The sequence below is a fragment of the Pogoniulus pusillus genome, chromosome 22, assembly GCF_015220805.1.
Source record: "Pogoniulus pusillus isolate bPogPus1 chromosome 22, bPogPus1.pri, whole genome shotgun sequence".
NCBI lineage: Eukaryota > Metazoa > Chordata > Aves > Piciformes > Lybiidae > Pogoniulus > Pogoniulus pusillus.
The window spans coordinates 12,934,014-12,957,219 of NC_087285.1; the positions used below are offsets into that span (position 1 = coordinate 12,934,014).

The 23,206-nt window shown below is 42.6% G+C and overlaps 1 protein-coding gene and 2 long non-coding RNA genes across 9 annotated transcripts in view; 2 read left to right on the forward strand and 1 right to left on the reverse strand.

Annotated features, from left to right (window-relative positions):
* The window catches only part of HTR4 (5-hydroxytryptamine receptor 4), a 120,557-nt gene that overhangs the window by 13,424 nt on the left and 83,927 nt on the right, over positions 1–23,206 (reverse strand). The window contains exon 7 of one of the 6 annotated variants that reach the window (XR_010306414.1): positions 21,979–22,100. The exons of 3 other annotated variants lie outside the window; for them this stretch is intronic. Coding sequence is in view for 2 of the 3 variants with exons in the window: in XM_064161788.1 (XP_064017858.1) it covers positions 14,847–14,907 (61 nt within the window). In the remaining variant the exon portion in view is untranslated. Of the gene's footprint in view, positions 1–14,831; positions 14,908–21,851; positions 22,101–23,206 lie in introns of those variants that run through there. 2 more of the 6 variants (XM_064161788.1, XM_064161790.1) reach the window with 2 other exon arrangements.
* On the forward strand, positions 1,473–8,612 carry LOC135185002 (uncharacterized). Its single transcript, XR_010306318.1, has 3 exons — positions 1,473–1,561; positions 4,271–4,376; positions 8,535–8,612. It is a non-coding gene; the product is annotated as an uncharacterized LOC135185002 (long non-coding RNA).
* Positions 12,573–20,419, forward strand: LOC135185226 (uncharacterized). Of its 2 annotated transcripts, XR_010306416.1 has the most exons (5): positions 12,573–14,084; positions 14,214–14,344; positions 16,570–16,618; positions 17,719–17,811; positions 20,378–20,419. It is a non-coding gene; the product is annotated as an uncharacterized LOC135185226 (long non-coding RNA). The 2 variants fall into 2 exon arrangements; XR_010306415.1 differs by having other exon boundaries at positions 12,573–14,344.

Here is a 23,206-nt window from a genome sequence, read left to right on the forward strand (position 1 = left end):
AAGGTAGGTCTCTTGCTGTACCTGCACATGACTACCTGTGACCTGCTTTGTCCAAGAGAAGGCAGTTTTAGATGAGAATTTATCCTCTATATGTATGGGAAAACAATAAATATAGAAAGACTGCATGATCTCAGAAAATACAATGGGAACTGCTCCAAGACCCAAATAACAGATATCCTTTAACTCTGTAGAGCTATACCTAATGTTTTCATCTAATGTGCATACAAACACAGGGCTTCCACCCAACTGGGATGCAGGAAGCTGGATTTCAAACCAAATGAACCCAGGCATGGGGATGGTGAAGCCATCAGTATGGCTGGCTGCTGCTTCTGCTTGAAAGCTGCAGGTCAGACGAGTGTCTCCATCCACCTCTCCTGTGACTATTTCTCTTCATTGCAAGCTGACAGCCTGCAGAGCCCATAAAGATATAGTATGATTATCTGAGTGAAGAGGCTGGAATAGATGATTTCCTAAATCCACTTTTGGAGTTCTGGTGGAGAAACAGCTGACCAGCTGTGTTTGGTACCTGTCTGTCTTTTTGCAGCAGGCCCAGGAAAGCACAGTAAAGGGGCAAAGAAGATTAAATCCATCCTCTACAGCAAGCCTCACAACAGTGACTTTCCTTTGCCTTCAGTGTTCTTTAATCCTTGGGGAGGCATCATCATTTATCTGTGCATAAAGCCCACCTAGCCAGAGGCCTTGATGTCTCAAGCAGCATCAGCACCAAAGAGAAAATCTTCCTAAATTCTTAAAATCTGGCCAAATTTTAAGTCTGCCCTGGTCTTACTGTTTAGTTGTTTGTTTCTAAATAAGGAGGAGCAAATACCAGTGAGGCATTTCTCCTTAGAGATGATGCAATCCTTTAGGAAAGCATAGGAAAAATCCACAGAAATCTCATCACAAGTTCCAGATCTCAGGAAAACATTTGCATTGCTAAATTATATATATGGATATGACAGCAATGTTGATTTTAAAGTCCTTTGTAGTCTAATGTAAATACCAATTTATCTTATGGCAACTAATTATTTTTTCCACTCTTGACCAGTTGCTCTGAATATCTTAATTACTTTAAAATATAATAATGCCGTTCAGACCTCATAAGCTGGAATTAAGCACTCCTCATTCTTTGATAAATTTTAGGTTTTAAAAACGGCTGTCTCCAGCCCACATAATCCAGCCTTCAGTACATTTTGTAAGGCTTCTACATGCCTCCTCAGATTTCAAATTAGCAGAGACTCCTCCAAGTAAACAGTTCTCGAGTGAGAGAAACATGCTGCTGTGGGAAAAAAAAAAACTTACTTTATATTTGACAAGTCACAGAAAACAAAGAAAGCAGCTCTCGATAAGCTTATTTCTCTCCTTTCTTTTTTCTTTTGTCCCAGCATTCTTGAAGGATGTTTTCCTCAGCTGAAGCTCATCTGTTCTCTCACTCTTACAAACCAACTCTGTCTGCTGATTGCTCTGATGACCTACAGCTTCATTCAGACATGGGCCAAGGCATTCTACAGTACCAAGAAAGTCACTGCAGATCCACAAGGGATGTCCTTGTCTTCAAAAGCAGGTATGCAGTTAATTCTTAGCGGATATGTGACTGCACTGATGCACAGGCACTACTGCATTAGGTTGCTGTACAATAAAAGTGTAATTTTTCTTTTTCTTCTTCTATTAATTTTTTTTTGGCAAAACAAGACCAAAATCCCTTCCAGTTCATTTAGTTTTGTGTTTACGCTACAAGTGTATCTTTTTAAAGGAGGGTGTTTAACTCCTTTTAAAAGTGTAGGCAAATAATGAGCTGAAATATGATTTTGAAATAAAATGTCAAAACACTTCAGCATCTTGTTTCCTTTTCTTTTCCTCCTGCTGGAAACATTTGCTGAATTTGACCCAGTCAGTTTTTTTCCCTGAAGCTGCAATTGCTCATTATATCTTCCTTCTCTAATGGTTTTTATTGCCAGGCTCTATTAATGATAGCTAGGTAGAATATTAATTATAAGAACCCAATCAAGCTGCTTTAACTTCAGCAGCTAATCCCAGCTCTGAAGGTTCTTATTCCACGAATCTTGTTGGTCTCTGGCAGAGTGCAGACCACAAACCTTCACTTGGCACAGGAAATAGATTGGATGGAGATTGACTAATGAAGATAGGAGCTTAGGAGCCTGGCCCAAGTTAGCCAAGGTATTTCACAAATACCAGAAAAGAAGCAAAGAGTTGAATTCAGTACAAAACAGGTCAAGGGAACACTTTGTTTTGATTTGTTTTGTTTTGTTTTTGCCATTATCTCTGGGATCTGGCTAAAAACCTTTTGCATAAAGTTATAAAGTCTTGTTGTGTGGACTAATAACATCTTGAGATGATAACTGCATTCTTGATAGACATAAAACAATTAAAGTAAAAAGAGAATATGCTTACAGATACTTTAAAGCTAAAAAATAGACAAGTGCTAAACATGCTAATAACACAAATCAGCTAAGTTCTTCAGTCAGCTCAGCCATTTTTAAAAGTAGTTGACAGAGGATTACCAGGGATTCAGGACACCTCAAGACTGCAGAGGTGGCTTTTCCAACAATTCCTGTTTGATTGTGGAGACCCCATGCTACTTCTCTGAGCCTGCTTTCCTTGTGGGTAAAATAGAAATAGTTGGTTCAGGGTTGTGGTGCTCCAGCAGCAGTTAGTCACTTAGATAAACATAGTTTGTTTCCATTTTAAAATGTCAGAAATGCTTTCCAAGACAGAACAATCTACAGCTGTAGGAAAGGTGTTTTATTTCTTGAGGAACTTATTTTCTCCACTAAATCCTTTGCACCCTCAGGGGCTGAGAATATCCTGCCTCTGAGTTACCGAATGTAAAGATGATCTGAAGCTGGTGACATAGAGACAGGGAAGACTTAGTGCACTGATGATAACTTCCTCCTCCAAGTGGTAGAGGAACCCACAAGAAAAGGTGCAATGCTGGACCTAGTCCTTACCAATAAGGAGGGGCTGGTGAGTGAAGTGAAGTTGAAGGGTAGCCTTGGCTGCAGTGACCATGAAATGGTAGAGTTTAAGATCCTCAAGGCATCAAGGACGGTGCATAGCAAACTCTGCTCTGGACTTCAGAAGAGCAGACCTTGTAGTGGCCTTCCAGTATGTGAAGGGAGCCTACAAGAAGGCTGGGAAGGGACTATGTACAAGGTCTTGTAATGACAGGATGAGGAATAATGGGTTTAAACTGGAAGAGGTAAGATTTAAACTAGATGCTAGGAAGAAGTTATTTACAGTGAGAGTGGTGAGACACTAGAGCAGGTTGTCCAGGGATGTTGTGGATGCTCCCTCCCTGGAGGTGTACAAAGGTAGGTTAGACGAAGCCTTGAGCGACCTGTTCTAGTGGGAAGTGTCCCTGCTTATGGTGGGGGGTTGGAACCAGATGATCTTTGAGGTCCTTTCCAACCTAAACCATTCTCTGATTCTATGATTAGTTATGTATAGACCTCCTTTGCGAGATGGGTACCACATCTCTTCCATGAGCCAGAATCACTGATAGCTTGGTGGCTTTTGGGACATGAACCAACAGGGCTCACCAGAACCTTAAATCAAATAATCATATACCCAAAACATACCATCACTGTTGTCAAAGACGTTCTCTGCTGTCAGCCTGGCCCAAGCAACAATGCTCAACAGAGAATGAAGTTTCTCTTCTCCAGGCAGCTGATAAACCCTCATTGCTGTTTCCCCAATGCTCCTGAAGCCTCACTGCATTTTCTCTTTCATGCTGAAGCAGCTGTCTGTGTCCTCCAGAGCTGTCATATGTGGCAGCTTTCAAATAGTAAGTCTCACTTAAAAAAATATTCAGCCTTATTACACCATTAGCACTTTTGATCCTGTCAGAACAATAGCTGCCACGTTTCTCCAGCATATCCCAAATGCATCTCTCTAACCTTATTAGTAAGATTAGCAGTTTGTGTCTCACCTCTTCCTGGCTGTAAGGGTGAGAACCATAGGCATCCCTATGCAGAAAACACATGCCTTGGGATGTGTGAGGGATGCCATCTCTTACTGCATTCCACTCAGGGAGACCTGCTGAGGTGCTAGCAACCCCAGCTCTCTCCCTGGCAGCTCCAGGGGTGCTGAGCAGTGCTGTGGATCTTAAATGGAAACCCTCCTGACCCCACTGGAGGGACTTAGGACCCTCCTCACCTCAACTGTTGAATTTGACTACTGCAAAATATCAGCATATAGTACAATAGTTTAAAAATAAACCTGCTTAATTTGGTTTTTTTGTCTGCTTGTTTAGAGCTGATGAGACAATATCTAGAGAAACAGCTTGGCTCTCATGTCAGAGTAAACCAGAGGATGAAGAAGTCATCACCAGGAAGGTCCTCAGAAACCTGAACTGAAAGGTACTTTTTCCCTATTCTAACGAGCCCAGAGGAGAGCTTAGAGACATAAAAGATATATCTGCTGATACAGGGCTCTACCACTTGCCATTACTTTATCCAGCCTGATACTGATCATCCAAAGGTGGTTCCCAAGAGATTACTTCATTTGCTACTAGATATCATTGATGACTGACTGTGCTGACAGTCTTAATGATGTTTGTCCTGTCTCCCAGCATGGAGTTTTCTCTTTTCCCAGCTTCCTTACACTTCCATCTTTCAGCTGCTTGATTTGAATGGTGCTTATAGGTTTCCCTATATTCCACTACAGGATGTTTTATTCAACTCTAGCAAAAGGCTGCTTTGGATATGATGAACATAAATGTGACAATGACTGGTGAGGAAAACCATGGGTTCCACACAGCAGCCAAGATGATGAAGTCAGTTCAGAGATGTTGACTTCTTCCATCACAGATTTACAAGTTATTAATGTTAAGGTAGTTGACATTTCCATGAGAGAAACTTGAGCACTGAGGGACAGAAGCTAAGCTAGCTTTAAAATCAATGAAGGAGCTATTTCTTTCAGTGATCTACATCCAATTGGTAATTATAAACTCCAGGGTAAACAAGTAAGCAAATGTGTGAGGCCATTCAGTGCCATACTGCAGAGGGCAGGCACTTTCCCATTTTTCTCACACTAACTCTGTTTTTCCATTTCTCTCTTATTAATGTTAAGTTTAGGTCTACATTATATGCTCTAATTACCTGTAAATTTTGGCCTACAGTTCAGTTTTGCACCATAATTAATGTAGCATTCATAAGAGGCTCAAATCTGATAATTAGGAGAGTGCTTGAAAAAGCTTGCTTAGATAGCATCACATTAAGAGCAGTTTATTACTAGCTACAGATTCCCATCTGTAGCTCACAATAGGCTTCTGGTTTTTAAGTAAGGTATTTCAATTACTGAAGGATCAATTAAGAATATTCACCTAGAAGATAATGAATGGCTTTATTAATAAATGGAGATCTCATAACTGGCATAATTAGACCTTTCATCTGCTAGGAAAAAGCCACAAGCTATTTGTCAAAGCTGTGAAATGAAATAGTGGCACTTGCAGCGGTTTCCTTAATAAATGGAGACACCACAATTTCCAAATGTACTGCAGACCAGCAGCCAGCAGCCCTAAGCCTGATTTTTACTTGTCAGGCTTCAGACATGTGCCACAGTGTTAGAATTGCTGTGATCTGGAAAATGGGGGGGAAATGTACTGAAATACCTAGTCAAAAAATGACAATTGCAGTTTGCTGAAATCTCCTGACAAAAAGTTCTTCATCATTTGATGTGTTTGCTTTGTGTGTGCAATAACAGAACTCTCTGTGTGTGTCCAAACAAGACTTGCTATACAGAATTTGTTGTTTTATATCAAAAGGCTAGCAGGTGCACATTGCTAATATCAGTCACCAGTTTATGTTCCTTTCTGCATAGCAAACTATCACAAACTCCCTCATGGCATCTGAGGCTCATGCATGTTGCCTCCTACTCCACAGCTGCCTGTGAGTTTTCTGGTCACCAGGGTACACATTATCCTTTCCTGTCAGCAGGGTTAGTTCACACACATGTCCAGGCAGTGTCTGTAGGTTTGTATCCTGCTAACCTGTGGTGTTGTGATGCTGTACAGATCTTGAGGCACCCAGTAGTAAGATCTGAACATTTTATTTTCTGGCAATGATACAGTGACAAAAAATAAATAACAAAACCCAGAATTAAGGTCAAAATTAAAGATCCTTGTTGCTACCTTTCACATCTCAACTAGTATCTGCTTTGTTTTAGTTTAAGTTGCTGTAAGCCATATTAACTTAAGATAAAGTTTCTTTAGCTATAGTAGCTGCTGCCTTTTCTCAGTTATCCAACCTGCTCCCATGGGAGGACAAGTGAGACAGAGTATGCCATGTTTCATCATGCTTTACTGAACATGTGTTGTCACTCCTCTTTTCTTCTTCCTCAAGGTTTTTCAATTATTATTTCTGTCATATGCACTAATTAGCATGTTCCTGACTTGAGGACCACTCCTCTCTTCCAGCCCACTGCATATGTAGTCATAAGTCTTTGCATTCCATATTATGAAAAATAATAACATGGCAAAATCTTGAGCTATGCTCATAACTAGTCTTAATTTTATAAGCATTTTATTAGGATTAAATACCACAGATGGTCACATTGGAAGTGGGTGCTTAATTTAAGTGAGATCTCCATATTTTCCTCTGGATAGCTGGACACTGTGGTACTGAGGACAGCAGCAGACCCTTCATAGTCCTCATCCTGCACTGTGCCCCTATATATGCCCTACTTGCAAACACTAATTTTGTGCACCACTTTCACAGACATTTGCTCCTCATTTTTAGCCTGGTTAAGCCAATATCAAGCCAATAAGTACATATTGCTTGGTGGCTGTGTTGTCATTCCCCTGTTGTTCTTCAGGAAGGATGATGCTGCGTTAGCTCATCTGCCTTCCCTGCCAAGAGCTATTTCACAGCTAGGTTAGATCGTCTGCAGGAGTGTGCTGGGGAGGACAGGAGGTGCCTTTGACAGCTTCTTCATTTCAGTATGATTCAGAGCTTGCTAAGCCCCATTTTCTGTTAGCTATATCCCCAAACATCCTGTGATGATAGCCTGTTATCTGACTTCAGCCTTTCCAATCTCAGCAACAGAAGTTCCTGGACAACTGCTAGTGAGGATCTCATATGGGTGATGTCAGGTACTTCTCCCTCCAGAGACCTTTGGTTTGGACAAAGCATATGGTTTTCACACACTGCACCTCTAGGCCCTTCACTTGTGCTAGTCATCACTTGTTAATTATAAGCCAGCAAACCTAAATGTTTACCTTCAAGTCTCTAAATCATGGCACTGTTTCCACCCAGAACTGTGCTATCTTAAAACTAATATCTGAGAACAGTATTATCTGGAGAGGACACTGTCACACCCTTGGCTAATGAGCACATTCGATAAGTGTGATTTCAACCTTGCGTACATAGCATGGAAATCAAAAGTTTCCAAACATGCCCTGTCATACTGAGAATATCAACACTGAGCTCCTGGCTAAATGTGGCAGTTTCAAAGCTGGATGTGACCCCGAGAGCTCTGAGTTTCTATTCCAGCTACTCACACTGAAATTAGAATAGACTAGAATTAGAATAGACTAGAAGAGAATCATTCCCTTCCAATCAGACACCTTAAAATGACTGCAATAGTTTTTTTATCAGAATGTCATTCATGTAACAATCAGCACACTTCCTCACTTTGCCCTTCTAATGCAGTCAGGAAATTACTTTCCAACAGGAGTACAGACCTGGTGCCTCCAGATGGATTTGTCACTTCAGATACTATCCAAAAAAAAAACAAACCACCACCAATTCAGTTACCAACATGGAAGTAATTTCAGCTGACTGCGTTGGTGCAGTGTCTTTCTTGTGGTGCTCTACAGATTTTGAGTGTTTGAAAAGCACTAAGTAAGATCTCACCATGATTAAAATGGTCTAAAAATAATGGTTTCAACTAGAAAACTTGGTAAAATACTTAATTCTGATGGGAATTCCCCAGCTGGCTCTGAACACTTCGAGATGACACAAAACGAGGACGTTATGGTTCTGAGATCTCACTATTGAGGACACAGCTTAGCAAAACAGTTAAAAAAAAAGAGGCTGTCATGGCTAAGAAATAAAATATGGAGAGAGGCTATCTGTTGAGAACATCTATAATATAGGCATTAGGTTTGCAAAACCAGAAGCTGAGAAAAAAAGAATTAGTGAGAGACTCAGACTTAGAGGGGATTTGATAAATGTTTATAAATATCTGAGGGCTGGCCAGGAGGGGGGGGGACAGGCTCTGCTCACTTGCTCCCTGGGATAGGACAAGGAGCAATGGGTGTAAGTTGCAGCAAAAGATGTTCCGCCTCAACGCAAGGGGGAAGTTCTTTACTGTAAGGGTCACAGAGCACTGGAACAGGCTTCCCCAGAGAGGTTGTGAGGTCTCCTTCTCTGGAGACTTTCAAGGCCTGTCTGGATGTGTTCCTCTGTGATCTGTGTTAGATAGTATTGTCCTGCTCTGGCAGGGGGGTGGGCTCGATGATCTCCTTGGGTCCCTTCCAACCCCTAACATCCTGTGATCCTGTGACTCAAATGTAGGTGCAGATTTCTGCCTGGGACGTGGCCATATCCTGAGCACATGCACAGCAAGAGATACCACAGCTGAGGCACAAAAGGTGGGACAATGTAGTAAGTGAGAAATGGGAATTTCTGAGCAGGGATTCCCCAGTTCTGGGAAGAAAAATTCTTTAGTTTGCTTCTACTTTTTTTTTCCTTTTTAATATTTTTTTCCCCTTAAATAATATTGACTCAGAACAAATAAGTTTCTTGCTTTCTTTTTATGGGAGAGACAGCTTAGGATTTCTCTCCTGAACTAAGAACTGATGGCATCGGTTACTGGAATTATCCTTTCATTCTGAATAGGCTAAGACATGCTAATTTCTCCCAACAGCTGGTGTGCCTGGAGTGTGATAATTCTGTTACACAGATAAACTGTGTTGCTATCAGAGTAAAAGATCAGAGAAATTAAGAACACACTAATCTAGCTGCTGTCTCAGACAGGGCTTGTAAAGGAAATCCTGTGTATATTTTGGCGGTGCTTTATCTGTGCTACCAAGCCTCCAGCTGTCAAGTTCTTAACTCCCAGCTGTTTAACAGGCATGCCTGTGTTTGGCAGAAAAAAACGGGTGTGTTCCAGGGGCTAAATGCAACCTCATTAAATAAACTTAGTTGGTGAGGCTGCCACAGCAGTGTTACTGAACAACATGCTCCTGGTATGTGCCTTCATGAATTCAGCATGTCACAGCCACTCTGTCTAGCCAGTTTTGAATAGCTTGGTTTCATCTTCTCCAGCTGTAAATCATATTGCTTAATTAATCTTAATGAAGTGGTGCAGGCATCTCTGGAGCTCATTTATCTCTTTCTTTAATTACAGTAACATACCATATAATGTTCTCTGTTTGGTGGGATGTTTTGCACAATAGTTTAATCCAAAAACGGAAACAATTAATTAGTTCTTAAAATATGTCTCTAAACAAGTGGCCAAGTAAACAGCATGTTTGACACAAATGCCTGGACTTGTTACTCGTAGTCTATTGCTGATTTTATGCACACAGCATCAGAAGCACATTGCCTGGTTTCTTTCATGGCTTTCATATCTCTGCAGGCTCTTCTGAAGCAGGAATCAAACTAATGTTAAACAGAGATATCTGGCACTTGTCAGCTGAAACGCTTGGCCACAGCTCAGGAGAGTTTACAGCTTTGCTCTTGTTCCATAAATATTTACTTCCTGTAAACTGACCTGTCTCTGTATCCCTAGCTATGGTCTGTGGTCCAGGCCACCTCTCTACAGGGACAAGCTGCTGAAGGAAATCTGGAACCCCAGAGCAAACTTGTGTTCCTGGAAAAGCATCTTAGTGCTTGTGGTGACTATATGGCAAACAGAATATCTCCTTCTCTACCACTTGCTTGTGTAACTTTCCAGAGCCATATTCATTTGTTTTCTCAACTAAGCCCAGACCTCTCCCATGTCTCTGCCAAAAAGCAGCTCATTCAGGAAAAGAAAAAAAAAAGGCAAAACCCCAAAAGAACATTGCAGCAAAATTCTTGCATCAAGGACAAAGTTAAGCAAAGGCAGGGGATTGATCTGAGCAGATTGTAGCTCCCAAGCTTGCAGGCAGTGGAGCTCTGGGCTCTACTCTGCTCATCATCTTGTCCTGTAGCACCATTTGCCACCATGCTTTTCTCACTCTGCTGCACGTGGCTGTTATGCCTTCAATACAAACGGAGGGAGGCACAATGGGAGCTGCACTGGCAGCCAGGCAAGGTATGCAGGCCCTAAAGACTGGTTGAGATGGGCACTTTCTCTCATCCACCCAGACTCATACACTCAGGCAAACGCACTTTGCCATACTTGATGAAGAAAAATAGGCAGAGCCTGACTGGTTCACTATCAACATTTCCATGCACTTTCTGCTTCTTCTTGAACCAACCAGGGAGGTCCAGCAACTTCTCCACGTGCCAGGACACTTGGGTTTTGCAGGTTAGGCAGCTGATGGGAACATGATGATCCTCGGAGACTCAAAAATATCTACTGAGAGGGAATTACTCCAAAGCCTTCATTCATACTTCAGGAATCGGCTTCATCCAAATGGGGAGAAAATCCAGCTGGCCCACAGCCCTTACAAGCATAAATGCTGGTTTTCCAGTACATATGGCAGTACCATTCAAAGAGCTATGACAATGATACTGTTTATAGCTCTGAAAATGGCGCTGCCATCTGCACCATGGTGCAGCGGCTCTCATCCCCAGGACGCGACTCTGTAGCAGGACTTGTCCTATGCCCTGCTCTTCTACATGCTCAAGTGTCCTGCTAAAACACAGTGCAATTCCCAGGTCATTGGTTGAAATCACGAGAAATGCCTGCCATCTTAAAGAAAGGCACCTTTGAGGCTCCTGTTGCAGTTGTCTGGAGGAAAAGACATGGAGGTGCTGGCTGCACAGTCTTCTGGCTGCTGTTTGGGGAAGCACTGCTCTCCTGCATGCTATTCCTTGCAAATGCTGAAGAGTCTGTTGGAGTGCTTCAAGCAGAACACAGTGACACAAGCACACATGCACACACAAACATGTGCCAGGTTCCTCTTTTACTCTAAGATTTAACAGGAGAAAAAGTGAAAGCTTTTCTGTCTCTCCTGATTCCCCCACCCGAAATGGCACACTTTCTTTCCTTTGCTTTTGACTGAAGTGAAGATGCTGCCACAGAAACAGACTGCGCTCCCCTCCTGGAAGAGTAAGTAAATGCTGCACAACACTGGATGTTAATGTCTTCTGGAGAACATGCAGGTGGCACCCATCCAGCTGACTGCCAAGATAGCCACTTTGCAAGTGAAGCCAACGTGGCTGCGTGCAATGATGCACTGATCGTTATTACTGCCCTTTCCAGCTGCAGGCTGGTTCTAGGCTGAGTATTTCCAGTTGCTTTTTGAGACCAGTCTTCAAAACAGAAATATCTATACTTTGGAAAAATGTACCAGCCCTCATCTGTGCTGCTGAAACATCTTTCCAAGACAACTGTTACATGGACTACAGGAATATCTCCTGCCAGAGCTTATCCTTATCATTTAAAAGCGGGAAGAAAGACAAAAAGCAGCTTTTCCTGGTGGTGTCAGTGGTGCCCTACCTGCAGTCTCCAAGGATGATTGTGGGAAAAGGTTTGTGTTACAAATTGAAAATACCTTTTCTGATGTCTGCAGCACTTGAGTCAGCTGTGTTCCTATGACAGGCACCAACAGCTTTCCTTGTGGTGCTTTTAAGCCTCAGAAAACCCCATAGCAGGATCTCAACTTTCCTGCAGCCTTGCTAAGTATCTCATCCAGAACAACTGTCACAAAATTAACTGGGGGACATAAACAAGGACAAAAAAAGAAGCAGAACAGCAAGAAGCAGTTTTATCATCCCAGTTCAGTCTCTAGCCCGTGCTAAATTGGCCCAGATCTGCTATGACCTGTGAGTGTGGCAGTGGCTTATGGGGTTGGCCAGGAGACTACTGCTGTGCTCTGGCAGAGCTGCCTGTACCATGGCTGTGAGAAGGAAAGCAAACACACTCAGCTGGGATAGCCTTCTGGGTATTGGCTTTGGCTTTCAGGCCAGCTGGGATGGGCATGACAGCTCCAGCACAGTTCTGAGGCATATCCTACATCCCTTAGGGACTGACTGGAGGACCCCACTGCCTCTCATGCTTTTCATTAGCAGTAGTTGCTTGCCCTGCATCCTTGCCTACACAAAGCATCCCTACCATTTTACTCTCACAATAGCATCACAAATAACTCAGCATTTTAGAGTAAGGTTAATGCAATTGCCTTGGCTCTCTAGGTCATCACCAAAGCTCAGCAATGGCTTAATGAGTCTGCTGAAAAACTTCTCCCTTTGACCATCCCCATGGAGTTCCATGTGGGGACTCCATAAAGTCTGGCTTCCTGGCCAAAGGAGCTAAAATGTAGGGTTTTTTAACAATTACTAGGTACCAAAATACCACTGTGCAAGTTTATTCTGCCCCAATGCTCCTGCCCTCTGCTTTGATTCACAAAGTGAACCTCTCATCTTTCATCAGTGACACCAAGGCAGTGTCTCTTCAACAAAAGGAGCAATTCACATTAAATGGGGAGGCAGCCCCAACCAAAGTCCTGTTCTTAGCTAACTCTATCATTGCAACCTGCCAAGACTTCTAATTTAATCACAATTCCATATTATGGAACAGCTAAATTAACTTCTGAATAAGTCATATGGTTCAGAGCTTGCCTTGCCAGCCTTGCATGGGTTTTTTGGCAGATCCTAATCATCATGGTGACTCTAAAGACTGCAGTAAACAAGGACTGGTGTTATCAACGTCAAATTGCGAAATACAGCTCTGTCCATCTCACAGTCAGGACAGCAGATTCCATCCTGTGAAGAAGCTTGCCAAGCTGTGGGGCCAGCTCCTTGCTAGTTAGGTAGAGCAATGTCAGAAGCAGTGGAAGGGTGCCAATTCACACACGCATAACCTGAATTGTGCCAGTGATGTGTTGCTTTTCTCATCTTTGTTCCTTGTTGCTTTCCAAAACTGGGCTACTTTTGCTGTTGTCCTGACCTCTAAGGGGAGTATTTTTCACTTCGACCAGGAAATTGTATAAGCCTCTCAGACCAGGCTCGTAAGGTTTTGTAACTGTTTTACATAAGTACATTTGATTATACTATGGGAAAACAAGATTTACTTTGCTGGGACTAGCAGAGCAAGTGGAGAGGTGTTAAGTTCAAGTGCCAGTGGGTTACCAGATTTGGCATCACCTCAGTTAGGTTGGATCTTTCCAGGTAAACTAAATTATTTCCTTAGAAAGCAGAGATAGCAACACGCAGAGATGGAAACTGTAGATCACCTTTTTGCCTGCTGCCTTCAGCTGAGCTTTTTGGAAGAAATGAAACAAAAAATGGATTACAATTAAGTGATGGACATGCCAAGCCATGCTTGTGTAGGGATATAAGCATGTGGCTATGTAATGGGAAATGAGAATCGAGAACCTGCCAAAGAGAGGAAAGCAGACACAAAAACTGCATGAAGACACTTCATACAACCTAACACAAGGAACTGAAGGAACAACAGTGCAAAAAACTTCAAAAGCAGGTTGAGCACTGTTACAGGGAGCAGATTGCAGCCTAATCACAGCTCTGACTCTGCATATGCCGTATCCTATCCAGGGAACCTGGCTTCACAAAGTTACAGATGGCAGAAACAGAAACTCAGCTCTCCACTTTGAACTCTGCTGTCTTAAAGCAACTGTTGAAATCTGCTGCCTCCCCTCAATATCTGAGCGTCCTAATGAGGAATAAACAAAAGCATTGAGGGCAAAAGAGAGAACCCCCTGCCTGCCAGAAATCTGTTGGATAATTGGGGATTCTGTGGGTAGCGGAAGGTGCAATCTCCCAGGAGTCTGTGTCTTCACTGGCTGGATGCAGAGGGCATGGTCTGGAGAGCAGGGAGAGGGACCAGTATCGCTGAGATGTGGAGCAGCTGTGGGTGTGTGACACAGAAGAGCAAGATGCACTGTGTGTCTCCTGATGGAAGATGCAAAAGGCTAGAAGGCATCCATTTTTGTGACTTGTCATCCCAGTTTCAAGGTAGGGAGATTGTAATCTTAACCACCGGCATTTTCTTGAGCTCTGCACCTTTCTCCTACCTTCTTTTCAGAAACATCTTGGGCAGGAAGCCAATCTCACATTTATTCTTTTTTTCTTCTTAATGCTTAGCTAATTGGAGACGTATGTATGGAAGCTGCATTCTAGTGCCACTGCGGCAGGAGCCCATCTGGAACCCTACACACCATCTGAAGGAAGATGAAGCCTCAGAGCTGTCAGAAGATTTAATTGACATAAGACAGGTACTGGAGATTTTCACATCCCTATGAGAACCTCTCATGTCTATACCTAAATTCTAAGAATTATTACAAGTCTTGTGTACTTTATGGATGCGTCAGGCTTGGTCCAGCCAAGGGTCACAGAGAGCTCTTTTGCCCTTAGCAGTCAGTCATATATGTTGTTGTGCAGCTCTAATGTGAAATTAATCCCAGCTTGTTACTGTGCTGTACCTTATTCTTTGTGTGGTACCTACTGGTGAGATTCCACACACCTATAACACAATTCTTTTGGGTGAGAACAACCATCACCAAAGCCACCATTCCTGCTGCATGTTGGCCACAGCACCCTGCAGCCAAGAGCCCACCCTCAATGATCTGAGGTGAAACACCCCCGTTCAGCTAGGGTTTCTGCCTCTGCCCCACAAATATTAAGCACAATGAGGCTTGAAATTATGTAAAAACAAACACAACAGACACATACAGAGCTGCAGTAATAAAACAAAGGACTTACAGAGTATGTTCATGGTTAGACAGCAGCTGGTCTATTGCAGAAGAACAGGAGAAGCTCGGAGACAGAGGAACAGCCACTTTTAGAGCAGAGAGGAGGAAAGACAGACACAGTGAGGTAGTAAAGGGAGAAAGGAAAAAAACACAGAGAGTTAACAGGAAAGTGTTTTCCAGCTAGCCTGACAGAAACACCAAGAAGTTATATTCCAATAGTATCAAAGTTGGAGCTGCATCCCAAATACAGCCACTACTGGGGAAATCTGACACTTGCGGCAGTGCTGGTGACTGGGTTAGAGCTGTACAAATTCAGCAGGTGGGAACTTGTTGGTTTTTTTTTCCCATAAGCCATTCTGGGAATCCCTCAGTTTTTCAAGAATATCCTTTCCCCCCTTTCCTGTCCCAGTGATCTGCCTGTAGACAGAAATGCCCTGCTGAGCCCATTTTCCAAAAGCTCGATGTTACTCCTAGAGGATTTGATAGCTACATATTGTCTTCCTCCTGCTAACTTTATGAGTACTGCTGGCCCAATTTGTCTGCTTGAGAAAGCCACCTGTACCTCTTAAAAGTCTAGGGAGCAGTAACTAGGTTACTTAATTCCTATGTATGATAAGTGACAGGTTTGCTGTTAAGTAATTTGATTTATGGAGGCAATGCAGACCTGCCACAGATCCCTGGCTGGTGATCCTGGAGCCCTCTGACAGCTCTACCACGCTGGAAATGCTGATCTGCTTTTTAAGTACAAACGGGGGAGTAGTATTTGAGCTGCTGGATTTTTGACAGCCTGCAGGGCAGGAATACTGCAGTTACTCTTTAATTTTTAGTCAAGTTATAACTATACCTGGCTGCTGGCCAGCACCAGGTACTAACTTCAAAAATATGCTGCTGTTGGCTGTGAACAAGGTTCTTACTGGTCCCTCACCAGCCCTCTGAAGTGTAACAAAGAATTACCAGTGCCTCTTCATGCACTAAAGAGCTGTAATTCCTGTTCCCAGTCTGGTGTTTCTACCCTGACTGGCCAACAAGAGCCGGATAATGTGCAAACAGAGAAGAAAAAAATCCTCTATAAAGAGCAGCAGCTCTGATGCAGAGAAGTTGAGAGCTTCTTAAACCTTTTCATAAATGAAAGTTTCCTTGGATTTGATGGATTTGTTCGGGGTTTTTCCCCATTGGCAAGTTGACTGGAAACTTGCAGGCAGGCCTTGGTCCCTTTATAGATTTTGATGTCACTGTTCTTTTTAACTGGGCTGCCCAGGGATGAAAGACACTCTAGAGCCTGCGTATAGCACAGGGCCTTGTTAAGTATTTCAGTGGTTTGTATTTTTAGAGGAGAAACTTTTAATTTCTTAAAACATAAGAAAAGCCATGCTGCAGTTGGCAGTTTTCTCCCTTGACTACCTACCCTCACCATTAGCAATTTGTGCCTTATTTTCTGTACAAATGCTCCAGCCTCAGCTTTCAGTCACAGAATCCTCTTTTCGCTGCCTTTTATACTAAAGATTGTCTTTGATTGTCTTCTGGAAGCTTTGATTAAATACCAGCTTCTCCTCTAGGCACCAAAGAAGAGATCAGATGTGAATTTCCCACTGTTGGGCAGGCTTCCCAATATTTCAGTTACTTTGTGATTTGTTCCCCCTGAATCTTCTGATATTTTTTGTCATGTTCCTAATCTGGGCATGTCAGAAGAGGCTACAACATAGCCTGTGACCACACTTCATTATGTCTTTCTACTTCTGTTTCTTCAGTTGTGGACAGAAGAGAACCTTTTGCTCTCCTGACAATAAGAAGTCCAAGGTAAGCACAGCCAAATCTTCCAGGGCAAACCCATGTAAGACCATGCACAGGGGAAAGAGATTTTAAAGGAAATTAATTTTGCCTGCAGCTTATTCTGAAGGATTTCCTGGGCTTGTTTTAAAATTTATTGAGACCAAAGATTCTTTCAAAAACAACCACAAAAAAAAAAAAAAGACATGATGGGTGACAGACTTGCATCATTTCCTGAAGTTCCTTGAGCTGTTTGGATTTTGTTGGGTTGTTTTGTGGACTCCTCTCTTACATCACAATTTCTACACTCCCATGTGATAACAGAAGCTGATTGGGACTGTGCCTAACAAGGTTGCACCAGGGATGCTGAAGCATTGCAGAAGGTGCATCTCCTTGGTGGGAAGGTGGCTGTGACACCCCTGCTGGGGTGAAGCTGAGCAAATGTTCCTATCTTCTGTGCTAGCAGCACTGTGCTACTGCTGAGTGCTGTGCTGTCGATGGCATGAAACTGAACTGTTTAAAGATCTCTTGGTAACACTTCTTGAAGTGTCATTCTTAGATGCTTTCTTGCCTATGAAGTAGTTGCTTTGTGCAGTTCTTGTCTCAAATATTGTATTAAAATGTTATAAAGTGCTTTCATTGCTAGTAAATACTAACCATGGTGTTACAAAGCCTTGTCAAAACCCCACCATAGGGCACAGATCTCACTGCATAAATTATATGTGCCTTTACTATATTCATGTAAGCTGTTTCTGTACACTACCAGGCAGATGACAGATCAACTAATGATAAAATTATTCATACATAACACTGGCATAAGACACAAGCAGCTTCTTGATTTTTGTTTTCTTTGGTACTATCACTGGAGTTTGCCTGTCTGGCTGCACTCTGATTCATGTAGGAATGCTGCATGCTTCCATTCCTTCGTTTCTTAAAAACACCAAGGTAAAACCAAAGCCAAAAAATCAAAACCCAGAGCAAACGAACTCCCAACACAAACCCAAAAACCAAACACACAAAACAAACAACCAAACTGCAAATAAATCCCTACAACAGCAATAAGAGCAAGACAACCAAACAAAAGCATTATTTTGGTTTGTACTCAAGCAGCTGTTACATGATTTTTCCAGAGGTGACTTCACTTCAGTGGCAGAAGTGCTGTCAGGACCCACACCTTTGGAGATCTGGAGGCTAAAAGGTTTCTGTACTTCATGTGGAGAAAGGTAATGATTTCAGAGCAGCATAATGTTCTTATGAGGATGTTGCCTTATACATTCTTTGACATAAGGCCACGAAAGTGGAATTCCAGGCCATGAAAATGAACAAAAAATATGGTAGGATGTAAGGGCATGTGAACAACTTTTTTTCGTTTTTCCCTTCATGTGGATGAAGATAAACTAAAATCAATCTAAGGTTCACATATTTTTGTTGGGCAATTCAGAAGGCAGTCCAGAAAGGGTTATTCTTTACAGTTACCCAAGCTACTTTATCCTGACTTCTTCGAGGAGAGAGCAAAATGCAGGCTGATGTCCTTGTTGATGCTACCATCCACATGAGTGTTTTCAGGTATAGGCAAGGTAATGCATGATCAGTGACAAATGGGGCAGTGATCTTTTGCAGCACTGCATCTGCTGAGATTGAATGAACCCACTCTCTTATTAGCTTCAGAAGGATGAAGAACTGATCTGCAAGAGTATAGCAGAATAGCTTTCAAATACCTTTCACACTTGCTGTTCCTGCTCACCTTCTGCCTCTGGTCTATGGGAAGTTAAATTAATGCAAACCAGCTGACATTATGATGTGAAAGTTTGCTCTAGCTGCACAGAGATTGCAGCTAGTCTTTCCTCCTTCTGGCATCTCCCACTGCAATTAATTACACTTGATGTGGAGTGTGCTGGTAGCATTTTCCTATGCTTCAGCATTCTCTTGGGAAGTTCATAAATGGTGAATTTGAAGTAGTGTTTATAGGTTAAATTCAAATTTCAGAGGAGTTAACTTGCTTTATCCTAACTACTTATGTAGACTGGGAATATAGCATCAAGAGAGGATTTTTTAAGCAAATGAAGCAACTGGCTGCAACAGGAGAGATTAAAGAAAGACGTCTTTTTAAAGACAAAACAGAACATTAAAAACACTTAGAAGTGAAAGCTATTAGAAATCATGAAAGTGTTCCCCACAGAGGTGAGGAATAGACTTGGGAGTCTGTCATGTGTCAGTCAGAGGTTCCTCCAGCCAGGACTTACTAGTCTTGCATGCTAAGATATGACTACTCTTTTGATTAAAATGCCTGTAAAATCCTGAGTCTTATAGTGAAAACAGTCTTCAGAATATATGATTTGTGCTAGTTTGCCATCAGTACAGGAAAAAAATACATCCAGGTTTATCCCTACAGCGTAAGGAAAAAAACTTCACATACTGAGGAACTTCTGCATCCTAAAAGAGAGGACTGTGTTTGTCTGCAGTAAGAGAAAGGCAACATGTATGGTTCAGTGAGCTCTTTAAGCAAGGGAAATCATATTGTTTAATCAGAAAGAAGACACAGGAGCAAAGGGACAATCCAGAAAGTTCCTCCTTCGATAGGGTTGTGATCAATGTAGGCATCACATGCCAGGTATAAATATCAGAGAATCAACCAGGCTGGAAGAGACCTCCAAGATCATCCAGTCCAACCTAGCACCCAGTCCCATCCAATCAACCAGACCGTGGCACCAAGTGTCTCATTCAGTCCCCTCAAATCAGACTGGATTTTTGGGTAGGCTTTACAAGCAATTTTAATGATGATAAGGGTGTATCACTGATTTAGATTTTCTGATTTGGGAAGGCTGTAGAGAAATGTTTTCAAACAAATATTTTGAGTACTTCATTAGTTCAACACATTGTTTCCTAGTGCTGATACTGCTGTCTGAAGGGAGGTTGTAACCAGATGGGGGTTGGTCTTTTCTCCCAGGCAACCAGCAACAGAACAAGGGGACACAGTCTCAAGTTGTGCCAGGGGAGGTGTAAGCTTGATATCAGAAGGAAGTTCTTCCCAGAGAGAGTGATTGGCATTGGAATGCACTGCCCAGGGAGGTGGTGGACCACAAACCAAAACATAACAACAAGAACAAAAATGAGTTCCAAAACTGCCTTCTAAATGTAGCTACCTGAATTGTGTGATGGATGAGTGTAACACTGAAACAGCCTATGACAACCACAGAACAAGAATAGTAATGCAGAAGTAAGGACTGGAAATCAACAGTTAATGCAGGAACAGCCTTACTCAGCTGGATGTAATGGCTGACGTGCTATTTACCAGACTTTCAGTACTCCCAAAGGCATCTTCACTGATGGCAAAACCAAAACAAAACCACATCCATATCAATTCACAGGTCAGGTCATCTCTTTGGGGTGCAAATGCATACTGAGCATTGGATGTTAACAACTATAATCTTTGCTATGGTAAATAAATCAATAAGCTTATAAAAAGAGCCAATTTCTTGTTTTGAAATGTGTGGTTTGAGATGGGAAGATGGTTACAGCTCACTAAGAACTGAAATCACAGTTGGATGAGCACTGCAGACAGGCTCGTAGCAGGCTTAGCAGGTACCTGACTTTGATGAAGCATGTGAAGGAAGCAAGCTGGCAGGAGCAGCCACCCAGCAATCAGAAACACAGGCAACAGTTAAGGATCTATCAAGTAACAAAATGGTAAAAGGCAATCAAATCACAGCAGATGTACTCAAAGTCCTTGACACCTTCCTGAAGATACCAAAAATGTCTTCAGAATAACAGAGCTCTTCTCTCCCACAGACACACCAAAAGCCTTAGAAGAAATCTGAACTACAGCAACAGTAGTCATTCTACAGAGAAAGAGGTGGTGCATATAATGCTTAAATAATTCTCCTACAGCAATCAGAAAGAAAGAGGGTTATTGAAAAATGAAAAAGAGAAAAGAGGTTAACCTAAAATTAAAATGTACTTAAACAATTAGCTCTGAGTTTGAGAGTGTCTGCTGCCACCATGAATCATAGAATATAATAACAATTGCTTAGATTTATATAGCATTTCTAGCCCAAGGCATGTGAAGCTCTTTGAAAATGCTGATAGGCATTGTCTAAAAACACTCTGACTGGTAAAACACATTAATCTCTGGAGAGGAAGGAAACAGCCCAAAACACTCAGCATAGATATGCAAAGGTCTTGGCTGGGAACTATGCAAACAGATGGGAAGTAGGTGGATAGTAAGTTGCTATGCATAACAGAATTCATTCAGGTACTGAGTTCTAAATCTTGTTTTGGCCCCCTAGAATGAATGGAGGAACTCCCAAAGGGACTTGCATTCAATTTCAGTATGTTGGCATGTATTATGAGGGATGTATGTATTTACCTAAATGCATTTGATTATTTAAGTGATATATTTTCAATGGATCTGGGCTTTGCTGTGTGGCAGATGCTAAGCAGCCTGGCTGAAGGGAGCACAGTGCTATGGCCAGCAGTGCTCCTCCCTGGGCAATGGGTCCTAGCTCCTAATTACAGCTGGAACGCAGATGACCTATGCACGTCTTTGCCCATCTCATCACACCATCCCCAGCATTCAGCCTGCCCTGCATTCCCAGCACAGTACACATTGCTGTTGAGAAACTCAGTGAAATACCATGACATGAGAGAGAACTAATTCAATTTTTCAGGACAAGCTTCCACTTTAGGGGTGTAAACATGAATAAATATCTAGTGTCATATCACTGATTCAGGAAGTGGAGCTGGGTTTAAATTAGACAGCCCAATCATGGTGCTCTGTACTGGTAAGGACTCAAACCCAGATTAGAGTTTTTTTCCAACAGACAGTGTCCTGCTTTTTCATCAATTAAAGTTACCACTCCAATAACTTTCTTTAGAACTAGAGCTGCCTTTTTTTACTGTCAGGAGACCCGGTAGGAAATCTAGCCCATCATTACTGAGTGAGGCCCACTAGACCAATGACTTCCCTACTGCTGTCATGCACTCCTTTGCTGTTTCCCTGCACTGGCTTTTCAGGAGAGGGGGAAGGAAAGTGGCAAACGCTGAACAGGAGGGAAGTGGACAGAAGAACATAAGTAGCTCCCGAGGATTTGCAGTGAGGAAGGCATTGCTGAAGCCCCTGGGAGAACAGAGTCAGAGCTCTCCAAGGTTCCGTGTGGAAGCTCTGTACCTGTTCCAGCCTAGCGACTGCAAAATGCTGGGGACACTCTGTTCATTATGCAAATTGGCTGAAAAGGTGGAGAGAAATAAGAAACAGTCAAACATGTCAAAGACCAGAGAGGTTTAATTAGAAAAGACAACAAGTAATTTCAGTTACTTAAAGGTTTCCATCTGAATCAGAGAGACAGTGAAATGAAACCCAAACAATAATTTCACAGAGAAGAAATGCTGACCTGCAGCAGGACTAGCAATCCCTGTGGCTTCTTCCCCTCTTCTGCTTTTCCTGACAGCACCCTTCCTTCCAGTACCATCCTCCAGCTGCAGAGGCTATCATCAACTGGATGGCTTCAAACTTCTGTAAACCAGATTGCTTTCCATTTTTCATAGACAATAAACAGATTAAAAGAGGCACTGCAGACAGACATGGGGCTGAGGCAGGAGTTTAGCTGTGTAGGCTTTGCACTCAGGGAAGGGTAGGCAGCAGGCAACTCCTAGAGTCACTGGAGTGAGCTTAGCTCCCCTGCATGGCCCACAGAGTACAAACTCCCCACCACTCCCTGCAGAAAGGGCTCTCCCAGAAACCTTCAAATTATAGGGATTATACCACAAACGTGGAGGTACTGAGCCAGGTGAGGCATTCTCTGGGGAGATGCAAACCAGGGCAGCAAACAACAAATTTCAAGATTAGAAAGAAAGCCTCAACTGGGATCCTACCCCACCTGAGTACATCAATAGCCTTGTTACCCAAAGCACAAGCCATGCAATTAAAAATAGCCAAAAGAGAGTTATTTCAGTCATCTCCAAGCTCAAGGTGCCCTTCAGTGCCTTGGCTTCCCTACCAGAAACAGGCCAATGCAGAAGTTTCCATCTTGAGTCTTGTACTAGGCCAAATAACAAAAAGGGGTTTATCGTAGCACTAATCTCTTTTTCCAATATACAGGCATATTGAAAGAGATTACCTCACTAAAATAGAAGGAGAATGTGGTGCTTTAAAACCCTAATCCCTTCTCTTTATAGGAAAGAAGATAAAAATCTTGATTTCACTCGGTACAATTACAAGAAGCTTTTCTCTTATCAAAAGTTCTCCGTTTCCCCGGTGAGGCAATTTTTTGAGCTGTGTGTCAAGCTTCAGCAGTGTCCTGATTATTGGCAAGATAAGTGGGTTTGGGATGAGGAAAGGTGGCAGCCCCCTCTGACACAGGGTGCAGCACAGAAGCCAGTATTAGCCCAGGAGTCTCCACAGGAGCTGGTTTGCACTAAGAGAAGCAATGTGCTTTGGCAGCAGGTTTTGGGGGGCTTGGCTGGCAGATGGGACTGGTCTGCAGCCAGTAAGGACTGGGGAAGGGATGATGCACACGCATGCTGTTTGCACAGCCCAAAGTGATGCTGGCACAGCTTCATCATCCCAGGGAGCTGGTCAAGCAGGGGAAGGGAGCCAAGGTCACCCCCATGACCTTCCCT